Raw genomic sequence first — 26,916 nt, 5'->3', positions numbered from 1 at the left:
CAGGATTATAACTTAAAACATATGGAATCTACATCTGCTAAAAATGTTTCTTGGGATTTTTTTTTTCATGGGTTCAGTAGCAATTCAACCACTGAGCATCTGAACACATAGTTATCAAGTAGCCTCAAACCACAGTTTGGGTTGGTTTAAATGTGCAGTGGCAAAAATGTTTTATAAATAACGAAGAAGTGAAAAAGTGAAGCATGTGTGGATGTTTATAGAGAAGACAAGGACACTGGGACAAAGGTCAAAACACTGCAGAAGGCACAGCTTTAATAAAAGAAAACCCAAACATGATTATTTATTTATTTATTTTTTGTGGGTAATTCGGCTTATTTTTTGCTGTGGTTTTAGTGGTAGGTTACTTGTCTGTAAAATTTTTCATTCATTCAAACATTTAAATCATTGAATCATTGAGGGTATTTTGCATGTACACATAAAACAGAGTAAATACACACAAAATAAACAAACAACAACAAATTAAATTGACCAATTTGTAGAACTGTTCAATGTCTGACAGAGACATTGAACGTAAATCTTTACAGACCATAAAGCTTTATGTGTGACGGAGCACAGTAGGTTGTGTACAGTCTACTGGAGAAGTGCAGCAGATTGTATCCAGGAAAGAAGCTGAGTGCAGAGGCTACTAATCGACCTTGAAAAAGAGATAACTTGTAACAGATGGTGAGAGCAAACTCGACGGTCAGCACAAACTAAAGCAAACACAAGTGTTTGAGCTATAGAAAGGCCTCGATCAATAGGTTCAAAAGGTTACTGAGTAAATGGAAAGGGTGAAAGTGACTACATGGGCTTAAAGGCAGGTGAGTAAATAGAGAAATCCCATATCTTGGTTGACATGTGGCAAATAAAAATTGTTGATTTTTCTGGTATTTTGTATGATTGGTGGTTGATGATATATAATCTTGCTTTGAAAGATTAAAGACATGCCTTCACTTCTCAAGACTAATATCATCTCAGGACTCAGTCAGATGCCAGTAGGAGTATAAAAGTCTGCAGTGAACTAACTGTGTTGAATCCACCTGACAGCCGATGCAAAGATGCTAAAATTCAAGATATAGTGTGTCTTTGTTTTGCCCAAGTGAAAATCCAGTAGCTGCTACATTTTCAGCGGTGCAAGCTCTGCGCAAGGGTTGCATCAGAAATCCAGGATTTTGAACCCGGTGTTCAGGTGTTTGAAATGCTTCATAAAGTCTCACATGCAAACTAAAGAGACACTGTATAGACAGGCGAAGAATTCATTGTTCAGTTACTGTTCGAGATGATGCGGGGGTGTTTAAAGCCTTGTTAAAACTGCATCGCCAGGCCTGATGTGAAACGCTGTGATGTCTCGCACCCACATGAGAAAGAGGGAGAAGAGGATATGGAGATTTTACAAATAAACATAAATCATATACAGCTCTTTATGTCTGCAAAGCTTTAAGGTGTGAATTGTCCTGCTTTCAGTGAAACAGCTTGTCCTCTTTGTCAGGTACTACTCTTACAGCTGCGTTGTAGCGGAGGAGATTGTGTGAATAAATACTGGTTGGGTTGTTCTTTATTTAAATCCAAGTAAAGCCACCAGCTAGCTAAATATATTCACACATAGATCCTCTCTATGAGCCCTGCATGTCTCCCAAAGCCAAAGATCTGAGGAGATTTGTTGTTCTAGCCTGCAGCTACACATCGATCTATCAGAAACTTCACTGGTCCAGTTAATCACCTTATTCCTAGAGAGGGAGAGAAAGGGAGACAAACAACAAACCAGAGGCGAGAAAAGGTCCTGCTTTTGTTTCAGTAATTCATTTTAATTGTTGTGCTTGAAGATGAATTAATGGCTGATATTTGCAGAAATTGAGTTTACTGTTTTTGTTTTGTTATTCTAATTGATGTAGTCATGTACAAAATTGACTCGGAGTTGACAGAGGGAGGAAAAGAGGATGAGAGGGGAGAAGGAGGGGGGAGGAAAAGCTTCACTGACAAACTTAATCACCCCAGTCTTTCTCTGAAAACAGGAAAAGTATGAATAGAAATCAAGCGGCAACCTCCGGAGCTGAAAAATGAACACAAAAACTGCAGTTCCTCAGACGGCCACTGGAGGTTGTCTCCAAAAGCAAGTCAGCCCCATAGACTCCCATGTTAAAATGCCCAAATTTACAGCAGAAATAAACATGTTTACAGCCTGGTACAAAAAACAGTATTGGTGTCTTTGGCTAATTTCCCACTTCATAACAATTGTACTGGGGATAACATTTCATATACGGCCAAGATGGTGAGGAGATGGAGCTGCTTACTTTGAGTTTCAAAAAGAGGACAGTGAGGATACAAGGGCAGGAGGAGAAGGAAGAGGAGTTAAGGAGAAAAATAAAGAGGTTTCACTGTCATTTTAATGACATGAGGAAAAGAAGAGAGAAGCAGTGAAGTAGCCAGCCCACATGTAGCTATAGCTCACCACAAAATACCATTAAACTACGTCATTTTATTTATTTTTTTAATATGTCCCTTTGTTGTCTGAAAATAATATTTTTCTCTATAAATATTACAACTATTTCTCAAAATATAGCCTTTTTTTTCTGGAATGTGTGGATCTATTTCCAAAATATTACATCTTTATCCTCATCTTGTTCAACTTTCTTCTGCTTTTTTAGTAATATTATGATTGGATTGATTGATGATTTTTGTGTGGCCCTACTACTTGTACCATCACATATCACCACCAGCCAAAACTGGTACAAATTTATGAACTCTGTCCTTTATTTATACAATGCCTAATCTGATTTTATCAGATCTGATCTGGTTTTATCTAATCTAATCTGGACTAGCGTAATCTAAATCTAGTCTAATGTAATGTAATGTAATGTAATGTAATGTAATCTAATTTAATCTAATCTAATATAATCTAGTCTGGTGCAGTCTAATCTAGTCTGCTCTCATCTGGTCTAGTCTAATCTAATATAAAACTAATCAAATAAAATGTTTTGAATGAATTGAATTAAACCATTTTAGAGTTACTATAAGCAGTTCTGTGTTTCATCATTCATCTTCACTGTCTGTGAGTGTCACTGGAGTGTTTGTCAGACAATTGAATAACCTGATGTTTGTCACTAAACATGAACAGAATCAGTCAGAGTAGAAACACACGCTGACTTTTATCAGATGTTGGTGTCAAATCTTCTGGTGTTGCAGATAATTTCATTTTCTACATCCTTTCAGACCGCAGAAACACATATTGGTAAATCCTCCAAAAAGTCTTCAAATCACAAATGCAAAATGTTCTTCATTAATCCATCACTGGCATTTGAACAATAATAAAACTGTGCTCAAAATTTTAACTGAATATGTTAACATAACTGATGGTTTCTGTGTATGTGTATTGACAGGTGTCTGACAAGCCCAAGGCAAGAGGCACAGCCCTGAGGTAAGACAAATAGCCAAAGTCTGTCTTGTAACACTGCGATTTATTTATTTTAGCAGCATATCTGTGGTAGAAAAAATGGAGCAAAGATAGGCACCGTTTGCACATATCAGCTGGTGAGATGTTGGTTTTGTACATGTTGTATTGGCTTAGAAAAGTTTAAGTAAACTCTAGACGGCCTGCATTTGCACATTTAGTTAAATATCAGCCAAATAAGCTATAAATAAATGTTTTTTGCCTCGATATTGAGGCAGCTGTGGTCAGTGTTGAATGAGTCTCTTTTTTCTGTAGCTGTTGTTGAAAGCACTCTTAAGGTGAAAGAGATTGTAGACTGTCTGAGTCCAAAGCCATTGATGTAAACCTCAGCGGAGTTGGACAAATGTGTTTTTTGACTAAAATCTAAAAGGCTAAGGACACTGGATGCTGAGGATTAAATCTTCTATTTAGAAGTGGTAATATTTGAAGGTCATTGCAAATACATTTCATGTTAAGGTTTCTGGAAGTTGTAATGGCTCTAATTTACTAGAACATCTGTGATGGCAGGCACCTACTTGATAACCTCAGTCACCTGCCTGCACTCACAGTCAACTCCGTGCCATTTAAAATTAGGCAGCAGATGTCCCCCATACTCACTTTTTGTAGGTTAGTGTCTAAATCTAAAAAAGTCTGTATGTTCATCTAGGATTGTGATTCAAAGGATGAAACATAGGATCCCATGTATCATCATGCATACAGTACATATAATACATATAATACAAACAGGACAAATGTAATGATCCAATAGCAGTGAGTAAGATTTCCTCAGGCCTCTTTTTACTAAATGTTGTCTCATTCAGCAGATTCAACGTTTGACGAGCATATGGTGAACATATGGGTGAATATCAAGGTGGTTGTGTTGTTGAAATGAAAAGCTTCGCTCTGGCTGTAATACTGAGTTTTAATTTGAATTACTTACCTTCTTCTTTATTGGATAGTTCAAGTATTTCACACTGTGTTGTTGGTTGTTTGTTAACTTGGGTTATGGTAATGTAATATACATAAGTACAGTTTGTAGGTGCTTATATTTTCGGTGAGAGTTACCATTTTAAGTGACTTTACACTTCCACTGCACTGCACTACATTTCAGAGGAATATTTTGTCATTTTTACTCCATCAGCTACAGAACAAACAAACAAACATATAGATATGACTATTTCATAAAATGATCAATTAAATGATCATAATAAATAAAATACTAGTTTAGTATCTCCACCTGAAGAGCTACAGTATTATAAATACATGTTAATGTATCAGTAATAACAATACAATAACAAGATATATACACAATACGAGAATACTACTAAGCTAGTCATTCTGCAAAATGGGTATTTCAACTTTAAAGTATATTTAGCTGATGATACTGTTGTGTACTTTTACTTAAATTATGAATGCATGATTTTTACTTGCAAAGAGGTATTTTTACGTTTTGGTATTACTACTTTTACTAATAATAAAGGATCTGCATATGTCTTTGTAAAATTCAGCAGTGCAAAGCAGCTCAGAGCTCAGCATAAGTGTCGCTAGTTTCAGACTGACAGAGTTGTTATTTTCCCCTCTAGCGCCCACATTGTTTAAATAGCAAATACACTCACTCCCGTCTCTGTGCCCATTGGTGTGTTGGCCTAAAATGACATGTCGTCAGGTGCAGTCAGTTATTTTAATCAAAAGAGTAATAAGTGCCGACATAGGCGCACAAAGTGCCTGTTACACACAGACATGTGCTGAAAATGCGTCTCAACACATTACACATTACTGGCACATTACAATACAGCCCACAGAAGGTCGGCGCATTGTTTGAGGCATATTGTGTGTTGCACAACGTTGCATTGTGTCATGGATGTCTCGTTGACATCCATGACGCATGAGGCAAGCGTTCTTTCTTATGGTAAATCTACCACAGTGTTCCCCATTGATCACGCAAATTTGTCCCACCTCAGTTCAAACGAACTGAAGATTTATTCACACTTCTCATCATGTAACATAAAAGATTTATAATGTTGTGATGTGTGCTGTTGCTTCTTTGTAGAGCTGCGCGTAGGGCACTGATTAGGTCAGCCCTCTCTTGCCCCTCAGGGCACACAGAGCCTCTGCTTGTGTGTTGGGACTGGGCTCACTGGTCAGTCACAATATGTAATCAACTCACCGCAAACAGAACTTAATGCGCAATTATAATAGCAATACACCAAGGTGCAGGCACGCCTGGCTTTTAAAGGGAATGGGAGATGGCTCTCTGGTTTATTGAATATTTCACCCAAAACCCTGCCATGAATAATTGAGAGATTAAGTTCAACCCTTTTGAACCGCGCACCTGGCACAGTGACTGTTCTTTCCACTGTTAAAATAGCCAAAGTGATATGGATACGCCTTAAATGACTTTTATGTGCTTTAGACTGTTCAAATAGAGCCTTACTGTTTGGCTGTCCTCATCAAAATCAAAGACAAAAGAGTCCCATCTGCAGCTGTGTCTGGGCTTTGCAATTAAGAAGCTTAAAATTAATACGTCACTACTGACATATTAACATGTTACATACTAACAACTGACATATTCAGTTGTTCAGCTGGTCAACTTCATTAAAACATAATTAAAATAAATTCAGTAACAAATTACAACATCTGGTGGTCAATGACAGAGCAGAAAAATATTTAAGGATTTATGAGCGAAAGCATCTTTTCCCTGCTTCTCTCATTTGAAGGTGTCAATCATTCGCGTACAGCCAGGGGATAAAGCTACTGCTGTGCATGTTGGAAGAGTCGCTTTCATTGTCTTGCTGTCAGTGTCTGAAAAATTTAACAACCCCAAGAAACAGTGAAGAATGGCATTCTGATTTTTTATTTATTTTTTTTATTTATTTAACATGAAGAACACCAAAATTCACACACAGTATTGTAATGTCAGTGCATTTAGAAAAACAGGATTAGGGCATGATTAAAAAAATATTTTCACAGATGTTTTAACCATCACTGGTGAGTCCACTGGAGGAGTGTGTGTTTGTTTTTTCATCATCTAATTTAACCTAATTATGTGGTCAGGTAGGATCTCCACCTGCTGCCACTAATTGGTAATTTGGACCAAGATAAATCTAATCAGCAGGTCACATCACATGAACAATTGTCAATAATATCTTTCATTTCTAGAGGTGATGCAGCCTGTTCCATAATATTAAACATTTCCCCATTTATCATGTTGTGCTGTGTGGGCTTCACATTATCGTCTTCTTGTTAAGCGTTAACATCTTGGGGGAGCATGTCACCTAATTAATCATTAGAAGAAATGTTGGTTGCATTTGTAACATCACAGAACATTGGAGGGAATTCATGTAAACAGCTGATTTTGGCACCGAGATCAATTTTTCATAAGTTCATTTTTTGCTTGGAATGTGTTGTAAAGCTCAGACTGGTGCATAAGAATATAAGAATCTTTTATAAATGAGGCTTGTTGTGTTCACAGACTGAGGGCATTAACATGCAAGTCTGGAGTGTGACTGTGTGTGTGTGTGTGTGTGTGTGTGTGTGTGTGAGAGAGAGAGAGAGACTGTGACTGAGTGTGTGTGTGTGTGTGTGTGTGTGTGTGTGTGTGTGTGTGTGTGTGTGAGACAGAGACAGACAGCAAGAGAGAAAGAGTGTGTGCGTGTGTCTGTGTGTGCCCCAGGCCATGTGTTACTCTGCTACCGCTAATGAGCCCATTCACTCTGCAGCCCAATCTACTGAACACCACACACACACACACGCACACATCTATAGGGACACTAGGACTGGAGATGCTGCGAGCAATCCACTGGCTATATCCCCCATGGAAACACACACACACTGTCTCTCTCTATCACCCACACTCCATAGAGACACACACATATTATATTTTTTTTAAATCCTTGCACTGACAACCTCACCCACATACAAATCGTTATTCTGCTGCCACACACACACACACATACACACACACATGCAACCACCCACCCTATCCATCCCACCGCAGTGTGTATTAGACTGAATCATTTTTATATTATTGCTCTGTAATCTTTAAAATCTTTAAACTATCTGCTTTCATCAAATAGACAATGGTGGAGAAAACTGCCTGGAGTTATATGGGTTTGTCTTTTAATTCTAATTATTTTTAGTAGTAATGGCACCAACAAAAGAAACACTAGTACTTATAGTGGAGTTTGTAATCATAGTGGGAGTAGTATCCTTATTAGTGCGAGAGATGAATGTGCTTACATTCATCATCAATAATAAAAACAGGCTGCTGATGCAAGCTTAACAGAACATTTTTAGCATAGAAGAAGAATATGGTTTAGCTAGCGTTAGAGTAAATATATTATTAGTCTATGAGGAGAATAGTTGTTGTTCTTCTGTCTTGCTGAACTCTGTGGAACCCTAAACATGTTCAGAGGGAACTCAGAGCACACTTTAGAGGCGCCATGATTATGTAAAAAGTCAAGGGAAAGATGCAAGTGGATGGAAATAGACACAAAGTTGCCCTGGGCAGCACATTTGAGGGGAACACATGACTGTGTGAGCTGAAAATGTTTCAACCTCAGTGAAAAAGTTGTGTTCGTCCTGAGGCTCAATGACTCCAGCTCATCAACACACAGAGACAAGAGGGAAAAGAGACAGGTAGAGAAGAAAAAGTGGACGCTTTTGTAATTTCTGAGATCAGCCAGAGTCTCATGCAGTGTTCACATCAGTTTGGAGAGAAACTACTCATGAGAAAGATTCCCGTGTTTATGACTTGTAAACACACATCAAGATGGCAGCTGTCAGTCTTCTTCTACTGTTTCATTATTGGAAGGTCCAGCTGTCTTAAAGTTATATTATGTAACTATTCCACATTAAAATGTCTTAAAATTACTAGTTATATATACTGTATTATATATAACTAGTCGCATATTTAAATTTATATTTATAAATTTTATTTGGTTGCCTGTCAGTGGTGTTGTATCCCCTATGCACATGTGTTGGTGTTGTGGTTGTCTGGCAGAACCTTAAAATTTACTTTCATCCAGTTTTAAGCCACATTTTTAAGATACATTTTTTTAATACTCCTGAAGGTCTGGTTCATAAGTTATCAGAGAAACACTTGAAACAAAGATCAGCTGCAGTCTCCCAACCCTTCCATGACGTCTCGTGTCCGCCGTACAGCATCAGCGAAACACTGACTTTAAATGTGAAACTGCTTTCAGTGCTTTTCATGGTTTCAATCACCGGGTGTGTTAGATTTGGAGAGGAGACCTCTGCAGATAATATGGCTCCTGGTAAAATCTCCTGAATGACTGACACTAAAGGAATCCCAACCGGGAGACAACAATTCCCATGATCCAATTTACATCAGTGACATTATTATGCATCTATTTACACATACACAACTTTTTTTTAAATACAAAATTTAATTTAATTAAATTTGAATTTAATTAAATTAAAAAAAATAAGTCAAGCTAAACCTAACTTCAACTTATTTCATTATTAAAGTCAAAATGATCAGCTGAGGAGACGTACCTGAAGCTCCGTGTTCTGCTGTTTCAGTCTTTTCCAAGCAGCCTTAAAACACCAAGGGTTGATGGGTGAAGTTTTAACCTGTTAGGACTACGACAACCATATGGTAGAGTTTATAGTATTAACACCAGAGACAAGTGTACTTGTTAATCAGTTACTAAACTTCAATATTCAATTCAATTCAATTTTATTTGTATAGCACCAAATCATAATATACATTATCTCAAAGCACTTTACAGGGTAAGGTCAAGACCTTACTTTGTTACAGAGAAAAACCCAACAGTTCCCACAAAGAGCAGCACTTGGCGACAGGGGGGAGGAAAAACTCCCTTTTAACAGGAAGAAACCTCCAACAGAACCGGGCTCAGGGTGGGCACCCATCTGCCTAGACCGGTTGGGTTTAGGAGAAGATAAAAAAGGGGGGGTGGGGGGAGGAGAGAGGAGAAAAGAGAGAGAGAGAGACCAAGAACAGCTGTGTAGGTAATGGTGTTATCAATAATAATGACAGATAACAGTGGTTAATAGTAATGATGAGTAGTGGTGGATCTGGATCCTGCTGCTCCCGAGGAAGAGAGACCTGCAGAACGAGAACAGAGAGAGGGAGAGAAAGGAGAAGCACAAACTACGGTAGAGAAAAAATACAAAGTTAATGGCATAAAGTTATCGAGAGAGAGAGAGAGAGAGAGAGAGAGAGAGAGAGAGAGCGCCCAGTGAATCATGGGAATCCCCCAGCAGTCTAGCTCTATAGCAGCATAACTAAGGGATGGGTCAGGACATACCCGAGCCAGCCCTAACTATAAGCTTTACTAAACAGGACAGTTTTAAGCCTGATCTTAAAGGTAGAGAGGGTGTCTGCCTCCTGAATACACACTGGGAGCTGGTTCCACAGGAGAGGAGCCTGATAGCTGAAGGCTCTGCCCCAATTCTACTCTTACAAACTCTGGGAACCACAAGTTGACCTGCATTTAGAGAGCGAAGTGCCCTATTGGGAAAATAGGGAAGTATAAGCTCTCCAAGGTACAATGGTGCCTGACCATTAATGGCTTTGTAGGTGAGGAGGAGGATTTTAAATTCTATCCTGGATTTTACAGGGAGCCAATGCAGAGAAGCTAACACAGGAGAGATGTGATCTCTTTTCCTAGTTCCTGTCAGTACTCGTGCTGCCGCATTTTGGATCAATTGGAGCCTTTTTACTGCATTTTTGGGACATCCTGACAATAAAGAGTTACAGTAGTCCAGTCTTGAGGTAACAAATGCATGAACTAGCGTTTCAGCATCCTTTAGACACAGAATGGGTCTGATTTTAGCAATATTGCGCAGGTGGAAGAAGGCTGTCCTAGAGACTTGCTTTATATGTGAAGTAAAGGACAAGTCCTGGTCAAAAATGACACCAAGGTTTCTGACTGTAGCACTGGAGGCCAAGGTAATGTCATCCAGAGTCAGTATATTATCACATAGTGTATCTCTGAGGTGTTTTTGGCCAATTACAATACTCTACAATAATTAAACCGCATGAACACAAACCAGCTGAAAGAGAAATCAGAAGTCTCACTTCACTTCTCCTGCAATGGGCCTCACCAGACATGAATGCGTTCACAGTCATGGTCAATACCATAAACATGTCGGCAGGTTAAATACACAGACAGGTTAAACAGTGTCAGCGCTCCCTGCCAGTCAGGTGCATCAAATGTATCAGGAATTCAAATGTGAATCATTCCTTCAAGCCCCATCACTGCCAGGGAGCATTACCCTACATATGTAGGAATGGAAACCTATTATAGCCTTCCCCACAGTACTGCCCCAGGCAAACACACACACACAGACACACACACGCGCTGGATGGTGGGACTCATCAGCAACTATGCTTTTGAAGAAGGGAAAAAGTTTAATTTCTCAGATTTGAAATTCAATACAATGATATGTTTTTTTCTGATACAGGAGATGTTCAACTATACCTTTCTAAACCGACACCAAACAAAATCATGCATCATTTAAAACGCTGCTTTTTATATCACTGTCTCAATATTGTGCATATATCCTTTCTATATATGTTCTTTGCAAAAAAAATATTTTTTGCCTCCTTATTTTGCTCACCCCCACCTTAGCAGGAGCAATGAGTCTGCATCTTTGATGCACATATGTGGTTGATGCAGGGATGCACTGTTAAAAGGAATAAACGTACATCGCACTTCCTCCGTTTTCTGCTCGCCCCAGACGTCTCCTCTCTCACTGTAGGTTCTAAAAATCAATTCATTAGCTGAGTTTAACTAAATATTTGTTTACTGTATGTTTTCCTAGTTTTTTTTTCTCATGCTGCGCCTCCCCTGAGGTTCTCTGGTGCCCCTCAGAGGGAGGCATGCCTCATACTTGGCTTAGTGTAAACATACATGCATTAACCACTACATTGGATTATAGTTTTGGATGGATGTATGGATGGTGTGTGTCTGCCTCTGGTACCATTATGCTGCAGTGCCTTGTCAGTGGGTCAAATATCTTGGATCGTTGGTAGACTGCAGTAAAGTAATTGCAATAATTTCATAAATCCTGTCAAAATGGTCCACAACATGGGTTTATACACACTCCAAGTCTGAAAAACAACCATGCATGCAAATATGCCTGCAAGCACACACACACACACACACAGGCTGCAGAATACACACATGTGAGAGGGTGTGATGGAGAGACAGACAGAGAGAGATTGTAAAGCCAGCTGTGCAGCAGGAAGCCCTGCCAAGTGGAGGGCAGAACCAGCGAGCTGAAGGCAGATGATAAGATGACAGATGAACTGAGCCCAGATGGCCTCCACACTGCACTTCACAGTGCCATAATACCATTAGATTTCTACATATTTTCACTCAGGTCTTCGGCTATTTTAAGAATCTCTATGAACCTGTTTTTCAGCATGATCCTCCTGCGTCACAGTCTGTTACAACCTGCCTCTGCCAGCTGTGGTTTACCTAAGCCGTAGCCAGTCTGGCTTAAAGCCAACATGCTGCATTGTCTTTAGAGGCTGATCAATTCACTTTTCCAGCCGAAGCGATTGGGAGGAGAAAAAACTACAGACAACTGTCTATTGTCTGTAGATTGCCCTCCTAACATTCAGTTCCTGTTGGTTAGTTAATGCTGACACAGCCCAGACTGATATAAGACCCTGGAGAGTTTCATGAGGGCACATGCATAACATCGACATATAGCATGAGTCCAAAATTTCCTAATGCAACTTTGCACACCCAATCTATTCTTCACTGGCAACAAACCAAACTCTGTACATTTCTTCATGCATAATGGAATAATTATGCATAATTGAGGGCGTGGATGTTTGAGTGACAGGTGGGTGCTGTCACAGTCCACTAGCTGTCTGCTTGGAGTCACCTCAGCTAATTCGAGTCAGTGAATATCAGTCGAGTCAGGTGTGTCCGTGGTGTTTGTGCCTTTTAACTATCAGGTCTACATCTCTGTTCATGTTATACTGAGACACACAGTAATAACGAGGCCACGCTTCCTACAGTCATCGCTCCCGCACTTCTCTGTTGTATTTTTTTACATTGTAACAGAGACTTGTAACAGAATTTGAGATTATAGTTACTCAGTGTTTCTTGATTATTCTGATCAAAAGTGGTAAGTTTCTGTTGCAACATATTTCACATTTCAAAACTGGTTCAAATCAGTATTACATAAACATAAACATACATTTTTAGGAAACAAGGTTAAACAGTAGCTATTTCCAGTAGATTCAGACCAGCACATTGCCAGTTTGGAGAGGTGGTCTGGAGCACCAGTACAGAAGCTGAGCAACTGTGCTGCTGTGGACATGGCCATCCACAAAAACATAGCCACTTAAAAAGAAAAGAAAAATGCTCTGTCCTTTTCCAATGTGCCATATTAATAAAAATATATTTTTTAAAAATGTCAAAAATCAGTTGAAGTGTGCACTATGTTTTGAGTATTGGCCATCACACAGCCCTTACCTTAATAACTACATTTCCTCAATGCTTATACTATCACATTACTATGTACAAGCGCATCTATCACGCACACTGTATTGCACTGTATTCAATGCTTTTCGAAATCATGTTAGTTGTTAGTTAGCGACCTGATAGAACCAGTTCTCTAACTCAGTTGTCAGTTATGTTCCTCAATGAACTAAAAAGTGTTTCAGCAGCCAGAGTTGGAAACAATCTACTTTAAGGTCATTTTACAGATAAGATGGCTAAACATACCTGTGTCCACAGATAAAGGTTTGTTTTTGGCGTAATGCAAAAAGACATTATTTGATTAAAGACAGTTGTCCACTTGATCTTGTTGATACTTCCAACCATGAATCCTGGCAGCGATGTAAAGTGTAGCTACTATAGCTTAGCTGCACCCTGTAAGTATGTGGGTGTCATGTGGATCTTGTGAGGCCCACCGGACACATCAAACCAGCAGATCATTTTGTCAGGGTTGTAAGGCTTTCATTTCCCCTGCCGTGCTTGTGATGGTATCACACAAATAAACAGACAGACAACAAAGCTTCTGCTGAAGCCTGAAGATCTGACAAAAGCTGTTTTGTACATCTTATCTGTTACTTATATGCAACACTGACACGGACAGACACACAAAAATTAGAATAAAGGCTCTGTGTACTATGCGAGCAATAGATTTGTATTGATATATAAGATATAGAAAAGAACAGAAAGACACCTGTGTGAAACACTGAGGACGAGATGGTCTTTAATATAGTCTGTATACACTGTTTATGTTGAGTTTCTTTACTTTGTTTTTTATGTTCTGCATTGTTACATGGGTCTGAAAAAAGATCATAAATGAGGAAACGTAAGATATTATTGGAAACACAGGAACATGTGGTTGATAATGAGAGCTGATATGGAAATACTTTACAGAAGCATGCCTGTATAAAAGAATAAATAATACATTTTAATAAATAGACCCCCTCAGATGAAAATAAAGTTTGTAATCTTGTTAACATCCATTTGGGGTTTTTTTTTCATAATACAAGACATATCATGAGCAAAATAAAATAGTGAATGACCACCACTAACACTGTTTCAGCCACTGCCAGTTACAAACTGTCAAATATCATAAACAAATAAACAACATAAACAAATAAAAGATGCTAACTACGCGAACCATTTTCATACATCTTCAAGTTGCAAATAATTTTGGTGCAGAACAGACTCCTCATCTGAGTCTGAATCTGACTGAGGCTCAAATGTGTGTGGCTTGGTCTCTCAGATGTTTCCTCTAACATTAAGCATCTTGATACGGGTTGCTCCAGTCACTGAAACCTTGTCATTACAGAGAGTGAGAGTTTTCATTAGCACAGCCACTAACACTGTGTCAGCCACTGCCAGTTACAAGCTAACAAACAACATAAAAAACTACACTTGCTATTCTGATACGTCTTCTAGTCACTGATTTTCGTGCACAATAAACTCCTCAATAAACTCATGTGTATGGTTCTGCCTGGGGTTCAAACATGGCTGAGTTTCACCAATGTCTTTTTACATAGTTTAAAATCTGTCTGTAGTGGAACTTTAAACTGTTCTGTGAATAAAGATGGATACTAACTACTGCCTTAAAGATAATTGACACACATTTTATTATGTTAAAAATAATAACTGGTTATTTATCACATGAGTCATCCATCAACATATAAAGCTATGCTAAAATGTGCACAAATTCACCCGTGGATGAAGTTTATATGTTTTAACTCATACAAAACAGCATCAAAACGTATCTTAAATGTCCAGTAAAAAGCACCAGCCTGCATTGCATTTGAATTTGGCTATGACAGTGCTATAAGATAATTTTTGACAGTTGATGGCTGATCCCTGAGGAAGAATAAAAAAAGAGGAAAGGCAAGCCGGATGTAATTCTTTCACACACATTCTCATCCCTTTTCATCTTGTTCTTCCAGCAAATGCTGTTTATGTTGCCAGAACAAAATAGGCTAGAGAGCACTCAACTGAAAATCCCATTGAGAAGAAAAGACACTCAAGCTTTCCTTTAACTTCAGACAGCACTATTTAAACAAAATACAAACATATCAGTGTGGGAAATATAGACTTGTCTCACGCTTCTAGTCAATTTTATCTTTTGGCAAATGAAGGGATGATATGAAACGCCATAAAAAGACTGCCATCAAATTTATTAAATGTTCCCCTGAATGATTTTGTCTATTATGTACAACCCATTGGAGACTTTCTCTCGTGGAGTAAAAAAGACATTTCATTTTGTAAACATCCAATAATAAGACAACAAATAAAAATATTAAATGCAGCAGACTTAAATCATTCATTTTCCTTTGCACTGCCTCAGGCTCTGGGCTCAGGATTCATTTATGGCAAAGCCGAGCACACCCAAAACCAAAAGATCTCATCCAGCATTTCCAGCAGTAACGACAGTGTCAGTAAGTGAGAGCAGCACACTTCTGAGGAGACACTCAGTTGATGTTTGTTCTCTCTTTGATTTCTTGCCAATGTCTCATCGACAATGTGGGCTAGCCCACCAGGGGAAGTGATTTGTTTCCCAGAGTTAAAATGTAGCCACTGATCAAACAATAAGGTGCTCTGGATGAAAGCATCCACCAAATGGTGTTATTTTTTTGTGGTACATTAACAAGCAGTTGGCCTGTATCTGTGATCAACTGTCTAGACTGGCTGCACCTCCACTCCTAATCAATATGGATTTAGAGGAGAATCCCAGATAATCATTATTCTCCAGTTAAAATAACAGCTGGTTTTTGTTGTAAAAGCTGCTTTTGTCTGAAAAACACTTAATGCCCAAGGCCATCACTACATTTGAGGACCTGTCCTCTGTAATATTCTTGTGAATCTTTTCTATCAGTACAACTTTGAAAATTTAAAGGGCAATTTCATTATTTTCAGACCCGTTATTGTATCCACCAGCAGTAAGTCCTCAACCAGAATTGTATGCTGGGTAGCAGGCTTTGAAACAGCATTTAGACGATTGTGTTTGGAAAATAATTTATGGTATTTCCTCTCAGGATTTTTTTTTTATGTGCAAATTGAAAATGTGCATGAAAATAGGGGATGGGACTGCTGCGTGTCTCAATAATAACACACACTTCACAATCCATCTGTCCATTCAAAATGTTGTCAGTTTTGTAGAAGAATAAAAAATGTTTCATACTGGAGTCGTGGTGGCGTCTGGTCAGTAGGATTTTAAGCAGAATAGTAATGAGTCTTCTCTCCAACAGAGAGCTGCTGCTGACTCACAGGACTTACACATCAAAAGATTCTTTCAAGGCAATAAGGGACATAAAAAACAGACCTAGACAGAAGTCCAAGATATCTCTGCTATCACCATCTGTCTGGCATCTCTACCACAGTTCTCCAGTAATCCATGCATGAACAGGCTGTTCACTGTGAAAAACTGAAACAATGTCTGTCAATCCTGATCCAAGAAACATCACATCTCAATGATTTTTAACACATTGGTTGTGAGACTTCATCCCATTTTCATATCTGAATGTTTTACTTGAGGCAGGCATCTGTTTTTGGCAAAAAGGTTCTGATAAACTCCCACTGTACACTTCCAGCTGAGCAATCCACGTAACACAACAAAGTTAGCAACCAGCATTAGCATTTAGCTGCTTGATAGTTGGTGGAGCCCAAACGCAAAGCTAAAACAAGAGTGAATATTAGGCTTAGAGACATAACTCCAAATAAATGCTAAAAGGCATCTGTTTGACAACAGTTTGCCATATTAGCTTTATTAGGTAACATAGCATTGACATTAGTTGCACTCCCCCCAAGTGGCAAGAATGAATGAATGATCAATTAATGCATGTGTGAGGTTAGGGAAAGATTGTGATTGCTGTTTTAGAAAGAAAAGAAACATTAAGCACAGGTCCCTCACAGCCCTGGCTTTGGCTCCACTCATGTATTTTGTTGCTCTGCCTGCTGTGATATACTGCCAGTTTTTGTTTGTAAGCGCGGAGACTCATCAATAAGTTCCCCAGGGCAGAATAAAGGTTATCTAATAGATGTTTCAGCAGCCCTGACATCAAACAGTAGATACAAAACTAACACCACACAGTGGTTATTTCGAAATGATGTGGATGAAAGAAATTCAAATTCTCCTCCTCAGAGAGAAAGCTGAATTTAATGAGCGATAAGTCACTTAACAGGAATCATATCTCTGACAACATTTCTTTTTTTTATTGTAATGCGGATTTACCAGCCAGCACAGCAATTAAAACCAAACTCAGACAGACAACTTCTTAATATTCTCTGTTGCTACCTTCATTGTTTAATAAAATCAGAGCCTAACTAAGTTTCTTATATTCACTCTGAACAGTTTCTGAAGCTGCTTTAATATGTTGCCAAACACACAACTCGCTGTAATTGCATGGAGGAACATCTGCTTCAAAAAAAAAAAAAACAGTGAAACACTCACACACAGCTTATATAGAAGGAGTTTAACTCGTCATTTTTCCAATATTGTTTCAACTGTGATGTTAATAGAGCAAAGTGAGGTGAAAATTTAATTGAAATTGAAGCAAAGAGAGAGGGAGAGACAAAGAGAAGAGATGAGTAATGATAGAAGAAGAAAAACAGGGCAGAGACTGCATTCATACAGTATCTGTCTCTGCATGTGTGTGTGTGTGTGTGTGTGTGAGTGTGAGTGTGTGTGTGTTGCCTGAGGAACAGTTGATGGATTTGCTGCTTGACTGCTCACACAGATTGGTGCCTGCTGTGATGGCAGCCTTGAACTGAAATTACGTGCACACTCACACACACACGCACACAAAAAGAGAACTACACATAATTGCAATTTCTTTGTGTGCAAGCGCATTTGTGTGTGTTCTTAAGTTTGGACGCGCGGGTGTGCTGCCTTTAGGAGGCCATTTCAAAGTGCTGTGGAAGGATGGAAGAACACCAGCCGAAGGCCACACGAAGCACCACAGAGGATGAGACCAGTGAACTGGTTCAAAAGGCTGTGTTTATGTGTTCGTTAATAGCAGTTTATTATCTTCTGTCAGTTGCTTTCTAATTTTCATTGAATCAGTAACAAGGTGACAGGCTTCTGCAGTTATTATCCTTTTTCTAAAGGGGTGAAATGAGATAAAAATACAACAGAGCAGGAAAACAACAGTTCATTTTTAAAACTTAGAGAGACCTTTGTTTTACATAAGAGCTTGATGACGTGTCCTGTGGTTGGAGTAAATTATGAATTATCTTGATATTGTTTTTGATAAGAGTGGATAAATGCCCTCTCCCCCGACCTTCTAAATCAAGTCCATGGATGTGTTGTCTTGACATGTGTGGTGAAGATGTTTGATTTGTTCCAAAGGACCAGATGGACAAGAATGAAATGAACATCCAACTGCACCACCTTGGGAATTTAAAAACAGGAAATTGGAATAGAGAAGAGTAAGGCCGGGGTCACAGTGGATGCATCACATATGTGTGGCAGCTATGGAACGTCTTGGTTTCCACTTTGGCGACCATGTTCACAGATTAGAGCAGACGTGTTTGCGTCGCACAATGTAGAAGTTTGGCAACTCACCTATTTTTCACGGGACATGCATCTTGCAGCAAGATTAGAAAGAGAAAAGACCTGTTGACAGTCATTTTGACATCGTACCAGCAATACAAAACTGACAACTTCCACTATTGTCTCTATGTCTGGAATGAGATATTTTATATATTTAACCATTTTAGCAGCTGCATGTGTAGACAGTGGCATTTTAGAAGCATTTCTATCAAACCTAAATAAAAAAATTGTCAAAAGTTGAAGGACAGTATAGGGAGGTTATGTGTGTTTAAATGAATAAATTCTTTTTCAAATTTAACCACTATATACAGTGGAGGGGCATCACCCAGGATAGCATCCTTCTCAGGCCAGGACACCAACCTTACACCAAAAACAAGCACAGTTTCTTCACATGAAGTTATGAGCAAAGCCAAAAAAACTTTGGAGAGCAACTCTAGGCTACACAAAATATTGCAAAATAAATTATTGTAGGGCTTACACCAGCAAAACAGCAGCTCTACTGAGACTTAACTCACTGTGCAACTCTGTATTTGTGTGAAATTGGCTCCACACCAAACATGCACCATAAACAGATTGATAGTCGTTGTTCGGCGCCCCACTTCCCACATCATGTGAATCGCAAATGCATATTTCGACTAACTCACAGGTCAGCTCATTTAAACTAGACTGGTAGCAAAGCTTCAATCTTGAAACCAAAGCCACACTTAGGAGCAAGGAAGAAAACCACGTCCCAGCAGGTGTTTTAAATAATCCTGACACTGACTGAGACCAACTGGCAGGGTGAGCCAGTAAAGATGACAGGGCGTCATATATATATATATATATATACATCATAATAGGCGCGAAGAAAATGTGTTCCCCACCACACATGAAAGTTGCATTTGTAAGTTGTTAGTTTTGTAATCATCCACCAGGCTGTCAAAGCTGAGGGAGTTAGAGAGGTTTTGAAGCAGTACAAGGAAGGACAATCCTCCTCCACTGTTTTTCTGATAGGAAGGTGAAATGATTGAATTTAGTGACTGGGTCCTTTTGGCTTCAAAATCAAAAGAAGTAACTGACTTGAGATAAATCTTTCATCTGGACCACTGCTGTTTTCCCAGTGAAGGAGAGTTGATCAGTCCAACAGCAGCAGACTGCAGTTAAAACAACTCTCACAGCCTGCTGGAAATGTTAATATTCAGGTATTTTATATTGTATAGGGAAAACAATGTGTGATTTAAACCTATGTATTGTGTATCTGAGAGTTTACAAGGTTTACTACTTCCTATGGTGAATTTGAGGGTCCTTGAAGATAAAGTAAAACATCATCTGCATAATGGTTAATTGTGTGTCCTGGAATTCCATCTTTTGTGGTTCTGGCACACAGTGCTACACTGTGGTTTCTTTAAAATACCAGATAGTGATTGAGGGAGTTGGCAACCCTGTCTGGTCCTCATTTAAGTGTAAATCTTTTGAAACTTGATGTAACCCTGTAAGTAATGACAGTATGTTTTGTTGACATCGAATGAAGCCTTTTTTTGTTTTGTTACATTTTGACATGTTGATTCTCGTTCTTTCTTCCCTTCTGTCTTTCATCCCTCCTTGTCTTCTTTTTTTCTTTTGTGTTTTTTTTTCTTTTAAGTGGTGCGTCCGGGAGCAGCAGTGAATCAGAGAGCAGCTCGGAGTCGGACACAGATGAATCGGAGAGCAGCTCCAGTGACAGCGAGTATAACCAGGCCTCCCGCACAAACACTCCAGAGGTAGGATGGCTGTGTTTCTATGTGTCCATGCATATGTTTATGTGTATTCCCTGTAACTATGTGCACAGTGAATAAAATGAAGGTGAAATGTATGAAATGGACAGCATAAGCATAACTGGACTCAATTTGTGTTCTTTTTGTGAGGAATCAAGCAAATTAAATTTTGGTAAATAAATGGAAAAAGTTCAGAAGTAGTTTATATATGTATAAACATTAAAAATATTTAAGCAGCTGTCTCAGTGTTATGTTACATTACATCATCATTTAGTGGTGCTGTGGTCCATAAGGACTTAAAATAAGTTAATTCAACCTTGACACAGTGGGAACAAGAGGTAGATGCCCTCAAGTATATATTCTAATCACAATATTAGAAAAAATTTAATTATTATTAGCTTTAATTTATGGATTGTGCCTCATGCATATTTATAACCCTAATTTGGAGACAACAAATCATTACTGAATTCATGCAAGGTTTTGTTTATGCCATCTGTCAAATCTTATTTTGCTGGATTGCCTTTTTATGAAAGGCAGAGGTAACACTGGATTTCAGAGCAGAAATCCCAGTTAGAAATTCAGAAATTCAACAATAAAAAATATTGATAATGTGTCCAGTTTTGTTTACATTTCCTAAAGAGACAGATGCAATCTTATTCTGTTGTTTATTCTTCCTGATTCTCTTCTATTCTTTTCACTATGAGTGTCTCTGCCTGTTCACAAAATGGTCTCTTCCCTCAGTCTCTGGGTGGTGTTCTGAAAGTCATAGAAATCCAACTGCAGAAAACTGTCTTGTAACATTGTTTATCACATTGGTTTCATAGCCTTTGCAGTTATACACACTGTGAAAAAGTCAGAGAAATACAATGAAAGACAGAGAAAACTATGTCGGTGGAGCAGCATATGCAACACATAGGCAGCTATACATTTCAGTAAAACAATCCACAAGACAGGAAAAGCTGTTTTAAAGATCTCACAGACTTTTTGATATTTAAAAATAATTAAATATATTAATTCATTCATTCCATTTTTTGTTGCATCAAATTCCAAATCTGTATCTGTTTGTCACTGTATTAAATTTTGTTAAGACAGGTACACCATAGAAACAAAAGGGGGTGTCGCAGAGATGTACTTCTGAAATATTCAATAACCTATAAGGGTTTGGTTTTTCTTACTTTTAGCCTGAGCCCCCCTCCACCAACAAGTGGCAGCTGGACAGCTGGTTGAACAAGGTCCAAGCTCAAACCAAACCTCTGGTTCCCCCTCAGCAAGAACATCATGGCACAGGTTGGAGACTCATAGCAAGTGTATCTAACAGAAATTAAACCAAAAATCTAAACATACTTTCGTTTGATTATAAAAACTTATTCTATTCAAATGTTCTGCTGCATAGGCTCCATCAACCAGGGCCAAGACACTTTCTCTACAGGGAGTGAAGCACCAGGAGTGGGTACGGCTGCCAAGGCCAAGCCTTGCGGATCCAATAGCACTCCTGTTCCAGCAGCACCAGCAGTGGAGCACAAGGATACGAGGGGAGCCTTCTGGTATTTATTTGGAAATTTACCAAAGTAACTTTTCAAATAACATCTTTAAAATCAATTAATGGCTCACTGACAGATGAAGGAACAAATTGTAGGCAACAACTGATAAAAACCTGTTTCTATCCATAAAAGACATGAAAGGAAAAATACTTTCTTTCTCCCCACAGCCCAGGCAGAGAGAAGGCCAAAGCCAAGCTCAGCCAGAAGACCTCAGGGGAGGGCCAGAGGTCAAAGATGAGGCTGTCGCCGGGCCTGTTGTCAGGGCCAGAGGTCACGACCCCAAGAAGGAACACCACAGGGAAGAAACAGCCCAGACGGACAGAAAGGTCAAACAGTGTGGAGGATAATCAGAACCAGACATGGAGCAGAGCAAACCAGCACAGGTAAGGAAGGAAGGAAGTGACATTTTCTTTACATCTGTAATACACTGATAGCTGCACTGCAAAAGTATGAATTATTTTTTTGTTCATTTTGAAATAAAAATGATTAGTGATGATTTCCTTAGAGCTATAATTGGTTGCTTGTTCTGCTGATTTGCCAATATTTATTGTTAGATGGACAGAATTATTGGAAAAGTATAAAGATCAATACAACATCCAGTCCATACAATTAAAATGTTGAACATAAACAAATAATCAAGCCTAAGGTGTATTTACATTGTGGGCATTGTTAGAAAGGGTAAAGAAGATGATGAAATATCTTCAAGTCAGGCTAAACTGGGCACCAAGACTAAAAATCTACAGCCATGCTAGCAGCTCTATGAGCCTCTGTGATGTTAATGTCAGCTAACATGCTCACAAATGCAGTGCTAAGATTTGGACGTATAGCAGGCACAATCGTTACCACAGTCATCATCTTAGTTGAACTAAACACTAAGTACAGCCTCTGCTGTACTTTTTATTTTTGCAGGTATTTGCTCATAAAACAACAAAAGGGAGGATTTGAAATTTTGGCCTGATGATTGTGGTAGTGTCACATGATGGCATTAAACCCCAGATGCATTTTTTGGGAGGGCTGCTTTCTCCTATCAAGAACATGATACTGTACAAAAATGATTAGGGGTGGACAGGGGGTTAGAAAAGGGGGTAGGATTATGTATATTCATTTTTGCTCAGTGGAGAGTGGGAATGTTTTTTTGTTTGTTTGTTTGTTTGTTTGTTTTAATATTTAATTTATCAAGTCCATCAGGACCAACTGAGATAGCGCTTGGAGCAGGGTCACGCATTTAGTGGCTGTAATGGGCCTAAGCTTTTAGCATCTCTTCATTCAAAAACATGGAGTGGCTGTATTTTTTCTATTATGTTAAGTTTGCCATACATCTTCTATTTTCAGATATTGCAGGAAGCATATTGCGTTTTCCCAAGTCAAGCAAATATTGATCAGACTGAGAAAGGCATTGCTTTTTTATAAAGTAAAAGATTCAGCCTCCTTCCCCAACCTAATTTTCATACACTTAAAGTTTTTTCAGTTTCATGGCCTCTCTAGAAAGCTGATTATCTAACATACAAAACTACCTGAATAATGAATTAGTTATTGCTGCAATTGCTGACTGACCTGATTTAATTTAAAGTTCAGTCTAATTTCTCAATTTGTTACAAGATCCAATAAAAATAGCATCGGTTTTCCCTAAATGAGTGGATCGTTTATTACCACACAGCCACACAGCAATATTCCTCAGCTTGGCTCTCAACATACATATTATCTACTTAAGTGTAATCTTTATATATATGTATATATATATATATATATATATATATATATATATACTATAAAAATACTAATAATGGCTCCAGAACACTGCCCTGGGGAACCCCACAAATTGTGGATGTAAGACTCATTTACATTTACCTTTTGATATCTACCTATAAAATAGAATTCATCAATCTGATGGCTTCTTCAAACCAAGGGCACCTACAGTAATGGTCTTTCTTGTGCACATGTGCATCTGACAGTAATGTTCTTATTATTGTTAATTGCTAAATTATTTTCAGTGAGCTACCTCTGTGGAAAATGCAACAAGTAAGAAGATGAAGGTGCAAATTAGCTGTTTCAAAGTCAACCTGATATACGAAAAATTTCAGCACCTTACTTCTTGTTAACTCTATTATTACTGACATGTTATTTATTAGCGGTAAAACTAATACAATTAAACCTTGTTACTTGGAGTGGTCACTTAGTGGTCAGAGCTAGCAGAAGCTCCACCATCACATCAAGCTCTTTGGCAGCTAGCCACTGAACACATCTGTTGTGAAAAATGTTCAGACTGACTATAAGCCATACCAAACTGGCTGCTCTGCTTGATGTAAGGCTAATTAGGGAAAAAACAGACTTCCCAGCTTCTTTTTTTTATTCTCTTCTTCCTCTATCACTTCTTCCCTTCCCCCTTTTCATTTTTAGGTCCCACATTCAAACAAGTTCAGCTGAATACATGCTGTTTTCAATTATTTCATGCTGTCTTCTATTTTTTCATTTTAACAGACATTTGCCCCCTGGAGCTGACCGTAGCAAACTTCTACTGTTTGTCAGAGCAAAACAGCACAACAGTGGCAGTGCCTTGCTCAAGGGTGAATCTAATTTTAATTGTGCTGCCTCTTCTTGCTGTGTTTCCTCCCACTGCAGCCCTGCAGCGCGGGAGAAGGACCTGTTGCCTCCCCCCTCCCTGGAGCATCAGAACCCCACAAGGCCGAGAAGCAAACCCCCCAGTGGGAAAACAGCCCCCAGGAAAGAACCTCGCAGTGCTACCAACTCAAACAACAACACAGTTACTCCACCAGCAGCGCTACAGCAAACCCCTGTGCCAATACCTGCTGTCAGTGTAAACCAGGTTGGTTCTTGGTGCTGGGATACATGTGTTTGTTGGGGGAATCATCAAAAACAGAATGAATAATAAGGGTAGTTTTCCAACAATCCCTCATATATCCAAATATTTGATGAAGGGAAAAATCACATACAGACAGAGTGCATGACTCATGCACCACAGGACAGTTTCCCTTCACTTAAACACATCTGGGATGCAGTTCAAGAAAAGTCCTACACATATGTAACACATTGCCCATGTATCCCGTAATGATCGTTTCATCTTACAGTTTCTGGATGATTTGTTAAAAGACATAAAACTCCCCAGAATAAAAACGGTATTATTACATGATTCTTATGGCTCAACACTGACTGGTTTTATCGAAATGTGGAAAGCGTGAGAGGGAGAGAGAGATAGACGTGAACAGAGTGAGAGACCGAACCGGATCATTGTCCGTCATTTTCACCTGTAATGAGTTAACACTCTGTGGTTTCATGAAGATTAGGTAGTTTAAAGGAAGGGGAAAGAAAGAAAGAAAGAAAGAAAGAAAGAAAGAAAGAAAGAAAGAAAGAAAGAAAGAAAGAAAAAATGGTGACACATATACAGTAAGATGTAAGTAGTAAAGGAAAGGAAAAATTGGCTAAAGAAGATTAAAATATCATGTTAAAGTATTTGACAAGACATTCAAATTCAGCTTATTCCCAGTGTAAATAAAGAGTAACTTATCACCAGGCTGTTAGTCACCGGCTTCGGATAAAAATTTACAGTGATAAGTAACTCCTTCAATATTTTTTACACATAATTTAACAATGACTCTGTAACACCAAAGATTGTCAAACAGCAGCTTATCTGTCAGAGCCTAACAAGACTAACAAACCTGACCTGTGCAGGACTTGTCTGACCCTGACACCTGCCGCCTCTTCAACAGCAGCCTGAGGTCTGAGCCCTTCATGCCTCCAAACTTTAATTCATTCTTGCAAATTCATTATTTAATGACTACTTATCAATTTCATATATTTTGCTTTTATTTTAATATAAAAAAAGCTTCTGTGTTTGACTTTAGTTAAGGTTAGAAGACAAAAAGCGTCATTACAAAATCACTGAATAGTGATGTATTGATTTTGAGATTAATTCTCAGTCATCAACAACAACCTGAGTCTATCCTTGCACCAGCTGAAATTTCCCGTTTTGCTAAAACATTTCACCTCCTCTAAATTACCTGGAAAGAAAGAGAAGTGTTCACATCAGCCTGTGCTGTGGGTGCTGTCAGGACATTTGATCTGCTGCCAGTCTTTCTGTAGCTTCACAGAACAGCTGCCTAATGTTAATGTCAACAGAACTTTCCAGAAAAAGGCTGTGAAGACTTGCACTAAAGAAAGGAAATGCTTATAGCAGCAGTGTAAATATTCATTCTACACGAGCCAGTTTCTTCCTTTCTTTTTTCCTTTTCAACAAAACACAACATGGCATTTATTGAGAATGGATTTTTGCAGATGGCAACATGCACTGGAGCGACTCCAGGAGCTTGAGAAGACTGTCGCCTCGTTCCTGCCAAGAGAATGGCTTTAGCTGCAGACCGGGAACATTAGCAGTGTTTTCTCTGCTGCATCTTGCCTCTGTAGTTGTTTTCTGGGTTTGATTCTACACGAACAGCTCTGCTCCTCACTTACTTGTTTGTTCCACAGAGTCGAGCATTTCACATTTTAAATCAAGAATTCAGCATTTGAGGGAAAACTTTGACTGGAAACAAGGCAGAGCAGGAGACGCAGCTGTATCCACACAAAGGAAATCAACTGAGCTGACTGCGGCTGGTTTTACTGGCACATGCTTTTCACACAAGCAGAATAAGTGTAAAGGTGTTACATCGATGTCGATGCACCAACAGCTTTAAGAAAGGTTGAATGTGTTTTTTTTATTGTCAACAAATCCCATGAAACAACCATTTGACCCTGTTAACAATTAATGTCTCTGTGTTCAAGGCCTGACAGACAGTGGCTCACTCGTCTGTTACACTGTGTCACATGTTTCTTGAAAACAGTGAACATGGGCATTAAAACCTGCAGAGCCCAGCTGTTGTGGGAAATTACAGGGCCTTTGAAATAGTAAAGAAAACAATATCTTTGTGACTTGTTTGTAAAGATTTATGTCTTCAGGAGGGATAGGTGTGCTGGGGATGAGTGTCAGACAGACACAGTGAGGAAGCTGGACTAACACATTGTTGGTTTTGGTCTTTTTGTTTCCATCAAGTAAAAAAATATGTAAGTAATGTCAGGAGCAAATGGGGGAAAGTTATATGGAAGTCATAAACTTGACTTGACTTGTTCAGCTTGATACTTTACTTTGCAAGAGAGTTTGCAGGGTCTGAAAGGTTACAGCACT

At 38.8% G+C, this 26,916-nt stretch overlaps 1 protein-coding gene across 2 annotated transcripts in view; it reads left to right on the top strand.

Annotated features, from left to right (window-relative positions):
* Positions 1 to 26,916, top strand: part of aff2 (AF4/FMR2 family, member 2) — a 152,006-nt gene that overhangs the window by 105,841 nt on the left and 19,249 nt on the right. For both annotated transcript variants that reach the window (XM_071457743.1, XM_071457741.1), the window contains exons 10-15: positions 3,378 to 3,415; positions 20,088 to 20,205; positions 21,381 to 21,486; positions 21,593 to 21,743; positions 21,908 to 22,123; positions 24,360 to 24,564. In XM_071457743.1, the coding sequence (XP_071313844.1) occupies positions 3,378 to 3,415; positions 20,088 to 20,205; positions 21,381 to 21,486; positions 21,593 to 21,743; positions 21,908 to 22,123; positions 24,360 to 24,564 (834 nt within the window). The remainder of the gene's footprint in view (positions 1 to 3,377; positions 3,416 to 20,087; positions 20,206 to 21,380; positions 21,487 to 21,592; positions 21,744 to 21,907; positions 22,124 to 24,359; positions 24,565 to 26,916) is intronic.

This window comes from Trachinotus anak, unplaced genomic scaffold (assembly GCF_046630095.1).
Source record: "Trachinotus anak isolate AG129_WGS33_773 ecotype Australia unplaced genomic scaffold, CSIRO_AGI_Tana_v1 ptg000021l, whole genome shotgun sequence".
Lineage (NCBI taxonomy): Eukaryota > Metazoa > Chordata > Actinopteri > Carangiformes > Carangidae > Trachinotus > Trachinotus anak.
This window is presented reverse-complemented; position numbering and strand designations above follow the sequence as displayed.